The 6,527-nt window shown below is 48.2% G+C and overlaps 1 protein-coding gene across 1 annotated transcript; it reads right to left on the bottom strand.

Moving 5' to 3' along the window:
- Positions 1–657: 657 nt before the first annotated feature.
- On the bottom strand, positions 658–2,358 carry LOC141076168 (uncharacterized). The gene is made up of 2 exons (XM_073563503.1): positions 2,155–2,358; positions 658–2,041 (listed from the first exon to the last, which is right to left on the bottom strand). Exons 1-2 carry the CDS (start codon positions 2,244–2,246, stop codon positions 1,525–1,527), a joined length of 609 nt encoding a protein of 202 aa, XP_073419604.1. The 5' UTR covers positions 2,247–2,358; the 3' UTR covers positions 658–1,524.
- Between the last annotated feature and the right edge of the window lie 4,169 nt (positions 2,359–6,527).

Genomic DNA, 6,527 nt, shown 5'->3' with positions numbered 1-6,527 from the left:
ACCTTCCAGTTCCCATCCCCTAGACCGCTGCCGCAAACATCTGGTCCACCTCTGCCATTTGTCTGTGTAGGGGATGAAGCCTTCCAGCTGTCAGAACACCTTTTGAAACCGTACTCTAGCAGAGGATTGACAAGACCAAAACGCATTTTTAATTACCGCCTCACAAGAGCAAGAAGAATGGTTGAATGTACCTTTGGTATTCTGACAGCCAAATGGCGGGTCCTATTGACTGCGATCAACCTCAAGACAGAAACTGTGGACGAGGTGATCAAAGCTTGCGTGGTACTCCACAATTTTGTTAGCTGCAAGGAACCCATTTCCATTGAGGACACCTCTGAAGAAACCACCTTGCAAGATTACCATGACATTACCACTAGAAGTTCTGTGACGGTTTCAGTAATGAGGGACAATTTTGCACTATACTTTGTCACCTCAAAGCAGAGTACACTGGCAGGATGACAGAGTGTGAAAGATTTGTGCCCTTAACCAAACTTGTGTACCTTCTGTACCAACAGTATATACTTTTGCCAACCAAAGTTGGCTATCTTGTCATGGTCTTAGTATTTTTACCTTTAGGCCACAGGTGTGTACCTGGTTGTTTTATGCAAAGTATTTCACCTTTTAACAAAAGTTGTGTACATTGACAGACAACCAGTGTAAACGATAATTTAACTTTTATTTAAAATATTTTTTTTCTTTGTAAAATGTTTTTAAAGTGCAAAAAACTTTTAATAAAGGTTTTAAACCCAATGGGCATTTTTATTAAAAAACACACATTGCAAATCTGTGTAGTGTGGGGTGGAAATACTGCTGGAGGGGCTGCGGGACACTTCGACACTGGGAGTGTGGAGAGAGGACTGGGATCGTGGTGGGGAAGGAACAGTTAGAGGTGAAGGTGTGGAAAAAGCTACAGAATGGGTGGACATGTGGGAGGCAGAAGAGGTGGTGGGCGGTGGAGTGGAGGGTTGGGCAGGGACTGTAGGAGCAGATGATGTTGATGGCAAGTTGTATGGGGAAGGAGTTTGGTACGGGGCAGGTTGCTGGAAGTGGGGAGATGTCTGGTACTGGGGAGGTTGCTGGTACTGGGGAGGTGGCTGGTATGTAATAGGAGGGGGAGGATGGAAAGTGGCTGGAGGGGGTGCAGGTGGAGGAACTACTGGGGTGGGAGGAGGAGGTTGGGAGGTAACGTGCTGGAGAGCACCGTGGCATGAATGCATTACATGCATCTGCTGGGTAACATAGTAACATAGTTATTAAGGTTGAAGGGAGACTTTAAGTCCATCTAGTTCAACCCATATCCTATCCTAACTTGCCCTAACATGTTGATCCAGAGGAAGGCAAAAAAAACCCATGTGGCAAACAGTAAGCTTCACATTGGGGAAAAAAATTCCTTCCCGACTCCACATACGGCAATCAGACTAGCTCCCTGGATCAACGCAACACTAAGGAAACTAGTGTATATACCCTGTAATATTATACTTTTCAAGAAAGGCATCCAGTCCCCTCTTAAATTTTAGTAGGGAATCACTCATTACAAAGGGTAGGAGAGAGCGTTTCCATGCGCTCCACAACAGACCTGAAAAAGGTGTGGTTTGGCGAAGATCTTGCTTCTGAATGCATGGTTTGCAGAAGTGTCTTCACCTCCAGAATGCTGGAGTTGATCTGCTGAAAGCCTGCGGAGATTTGCTCTGACAAGACTTTTAGACAGTTCTGGAAAGATGCATTCAGATGCAAGAACTCTGGTGCATAACTCTTTTCCTGACCCCTCTGCCGCTGCCGCCCAGTACCCGCAGGTGTACTAGAGGTGGCAGGGGCAGAAGGGTGGGGTAAAGGGAAAGCGATCTCCTCACCAGCAGCTTCATGTAATGTAGGCGGCCACGATGCTCCTGTGCTGGTGGATGGGACAGATGGGTCGAATGTGTGGGAAGGCTGGGAAGGTGCAGATGTATCGGGGTGGTCGAAGTGTCCCTCGGTGCCGGTCTCCTCAGGGATCGCCTTAGAAGGGTCCAATCGTGCAGGCTCCCGAGTGCTGCTCACCGTGCTGTGGAATAAAGAGAAAAAAAAACAATTAAAATACTGACATGGTATGGCCCTGGCTGAAAAAAAATTGTTACATCTAAACATTTTTTTTCACATGTGGTGTGTAATATTTACCTTCTGGTGACCATTGTTTCCCGGAGGAACGACAGGGCTTGTGCGTACTTGTACTTGCTCCTGCGACCTCCAGATCCACTCGGGGACGGCATCTCTTTATTGAACTCCTTCTTGAAACGATCCCTCACAGACCGCCACCGCTTCACAATTCTGTCCCCTGAAACGAGAAAGGACAAAGTGGTTAGTATACAACATCAGTGTTTCCCAAACTCCAGTCCTCATGGTCCCCAGGGGTCATGTTTTCAGGATTTCCATAGTAAATAGAAATCCTGAACACATGATCTGTGGGGACCACGAGGACTGGAGTTCGGGAAACACTGGTTTACATCAAGCAACCGGTACTGTATATACTTACGCTCTTTAATCTGGGCCCGAGCATCGAGGTCCTCCCAGCGGTCCACAAGGAGCTAACAGATTTCTTCCCAGAGTCGTCGGGTAACGATCAGGTCAGCATGGTGGCGGTCAGCCATATTCCATAGCGGCTCCCTTTCTCTGACGAGATCGATGAGGTGGTCCACATCAATTCCTCCATCCTCACCGTCAGAGTCGGGAGCACGCTGTGAAGGCTGTTAAAGTAAAAGAGAAAAATAGCAAAATTAGTCACCACACTTAAGACATGAAATAAAAAGTGTACCAAAATTTCACTTAAATATTATACTTACACGCTGGTGACCGCCGCGTTGCTGTTGCCGACGACCCTGGGAGGCACTGCGAGGACCTCTTGGCCGAGCACCAGATTGGGAAGACTAGAGAAGAAAAGAAAAAAAATTGTGTTTGGATGTAGGCATTTGTTTGCTGTGTGTGGTCTGCAGAACATTGTTTTCTATGTGTTGTGTGTAGTGTAATGTTGTGTTTCTGCGTTTGATGAAAAACTTACCAATTGTGAGCCCACTCCAGGTGTCTGTCCACCCCTTCCTTCTTCTTCTGAGAGCTCCTCTTCAGCTTGTGATTCCTGTTTTGAAATAAAAGGCAATGAATAGACATATATTACAGAGATGATGGATTTTGGAAATAAAAACTTACCGTCAAACGCTGACGATGCGAGGGAGGGCTCCCAGAAGAAGATGTGCTGTCTTCCTGCTGGCCAGACTCCATGCCTGTGGGTGGTGCTGCTGCTGCAAGTGCTGCCACTGCTGCTGCATCTCTTGGGCGGCTGTTGAATAAAGAGAAACAAAGGGCCAATGAATATCTTGATATTCCTTGGCCCTAGTTTGGAGGAATGGGGGATTTGATAATTACCATCTCTCATCTGCTGCTGGACTCCCCTCCCGTTGTTCAGCATGCTGCTCCATTTGGGGTGGTGGTGCTGCAGTGGTCTCCTGCCTTCTCCTGCGCCTGGTTGCTGTCTTGGGTGGCATGTTGGGTGTGGCTGAGGGTCCCACTGTCATGCTTTTATATATGTGTCGGATCCGGCGCATTGCGGCGCTCATAGGCTTTCATTGTGTGAAAAAGCCGGACACAAAAAACGTTACAGTAGCCGTTTTTTCCAGACGCCGGATTGCGACACATTGCCGGATCCGGCGAAAACCGGATGAAACACATGGCCATCCGGCACGATCCGGCGCTAATGCAAGTCAATGGGGGGGAAACCGGATCCGGCATTGCACTTCGCCGGATCCGGTTTTTGTCAAAAGTGCCGGATCGCGCCTGATGTGTGAAAGAGGCCTAAACGTGATAAGATGGCGGATTTATTCAGCAGGTCACTATGATTATAGCACTACCACATGTATATAGTTTTTTTTTTAAAGGTGTCATTTTACAGACATTAAATACGATGTTACCAAAATGTGTTTCTTTTTGGATCGCCATATCCTGAGAGCTAGAACTATTTTTTATTACTGAAGGAGCCAAATTAATGCTTGGTTTTGAACCCTTTTTGGCTGCTTTTTGTGTCGGTATGCAACTATAGTAGTCACGGTGGTACTGATCCTCCAGTCCCCGATGTAGTGAGATGAGAGGAATTCCATTGGTCACAGATTTTGTCGAATTTCCTCTGACATCCCCTATTTTGATATTGTTCGCTCATATGGAATGACTGATTTTACCAGGTCAATCCAAGCGCAGAGAGGGGTGCGACCCTCCCATCCATCGCAGCACCAACACCTTCCTAGCCAAAAAAGTGTCTCACGTAGAAAAATCCTAATGTAGTGTCCTCACGTCTCCTCATCTAGCAATAATAAACAAACTAATGGAATGAGAGGAACGGAAATGTGCACTAAGGATGTTAACAGCAATGTTACTTCAGACCAGTATGAGAGGACAATGGGGCATCCCCACACCATGCGTACAAAGCTTCCATTGTATGACACCTCAAGCACTCCGAGGATTGGAGACGACCCATCCTGAACAGTCGCGATGGGGTCAGATATGGCTGGTGTAAGATATATAATGGAGTCTATAATTGATAGATGGAGATTCCAGAATCTCCTCCCAATCATCAGCATCAGGAATGAGGCCGCCCCACTCCCCCTAACCATCGTTATAGCTCCCGCAGACAACATGTGTACCGAGCAGAGAGGAGGCCCCGAGGGCCGGGGATATAAGGATTCCCATTAAAGGCAGAGAGGAGATGGGTTGGGTCCTACATGAATACCGTAAATGCCACTGGACAGCTGATCTGAGTTTAAGATAGAGGAAGAATTGAGATCTAGGGACATTATATTTAAATTGCATTTGTTCAAGACATTAGGATATGACCTTCATATAGGTCTTTTATCAAAGAAACACCATGTGAGATCCAAAAGCCGGCGGACGGGTGGTTCAACAGCAGCAGTAAATAGTTATTGCTCCATAGCGGCATTTCAGCTATAGTGCCCTCAAAGCGGATCACTTTTCTGATCCGTCTCCAGACCGACCTCGCTAAACGGAGCAGAGGTAACAATCGGGGGGGCAATAAGATTATCTGCTTCTAACAATCCTAGCGGGCAGTCAATCTCTGCAGCATGGATGAGATGATGTTCCGAGTAAGGTCGATTATTCTCCGGCATCCACTTACTCAAAGCTTTAATCTGTCCTGGCAGATAGTGTAAATAAGCATCCGGCAGTGCCGCTCCCCCCCCATCCGGCAGTGCCGCTCCCCCCCATCCGGCAGTGCCGCTCCCCCCCATCCGGCAGTGCCGCTCTCCCCCCCCCCAATCTGGCAGTGCCGCTCCCACTTACTCAAAGCTTTAATCTGTCCTGGCAGATAGTGTAAATAAGCATCCGGCAGTGCCGCTCCCCCCCATCCGGCAGTGCCGCTCCCCCCCATCCGGCAGTGCCGCTCTCCCCCCCCCCAATCTGGCAGTGCCGCTCCCCCCATCCGGCTAGACCTCTGCACAGTGGATAAGTTTGGGTCTAGATTTCCCTCGTAGAAAGGACGTGGTCAGGGAGTTCAGATTGGTGAAGATGAATTTAGGAGCCAGCACCGTACTATGCTCGAGGGAGGAACGAAGTTTGGGAAGTAGAATCATTTCATTAGATTAATACGGCCGGGAACAGATAGCGGAAGGTTACTCCATGAGGCGAATGTGAGTTTGACCAGTTCCAGTAATGGGAGGATATTAACCCCTTCCCGACCTTTGACACAGCGTATGCGTCATGAAAGTTGGTGCCAATCCGACCTGTGACATATGCTGTCATGGGGGGGATCACGTTCCTGCAGGTCGGGTGACCGGGGTCACAAAAAGGTCACCTGACCCGCAGGTACAGGATCCTTTGTACTTTCCCCCAGGGGGGTGGCTTAGCCCCCCCTGTGGCTACGATCGCTGATTGGCTGTTAAAAGTGAAACCGCCAATCAGAGCAATTGTAATATTTAACCGATGAAATTTGGTGAAATATTACAATCCAGCTATGGCCGATGCTACAATAGCATCGGCCACGGCTGGAGACCGAGATCTGACCCCCTTACCGATTGATGGGGGCGATCTGCCGCTGCCGTCAGCATCTGCTCCCTCCACCTCCCCGGTACCTCCTAAGTCCCGGCGTCCCTCTGTCATAGATTATGGGCGCTGCCATCTTCCAAAATGGCAGGCGCATGCGCAGTGCGCCCGCCGAATCTGCCGTTCGGCACATTCATTCAAGGACATTTTGATCACTGTGATAAATTATCACAGTGGTCAAAATAAAAAAAGTAAATTAACCCCCCGTTTATCACCCCCATAGGTAGGGACAAATAATAAAAAAAGATTTTTTTACCATTAGGGTTAGGGGTGTGTTGGGGTTGGGATTATGGTTAGGCTTGTGGTTAGGGTTGGGATTAGGGGTGTGTTGGGGTTAGGGTTGTGGTTAGTTAGGGGTGTGTTTTGGGTTAGGTTTGAGTTAAAAATGGGGTTTCCACTAGTTAGGCACATCAGGTGCTCTCCTAACACGACATGGCACCACCATTGATTCCAGC

This window comes from Dendrobates tinctorius, unplaced genomic scaffold (genome assembly GCF_039654945.1).
Source record: "Dendrobates tinctorius isolate UK_male_01 unplaced genomic scaffold, ASM3965494v1 ptg000393l, whole genome shotgun sequence".
NCBI lineage: Eukaryota > Metazoa > Chordata > Amphibia > Anura > Dendrobatidae > Dendrobates > Dendrobates tinctorius.
This window is presented reverse-complemented; position numbering and strand designations above follow the sequence as displayed.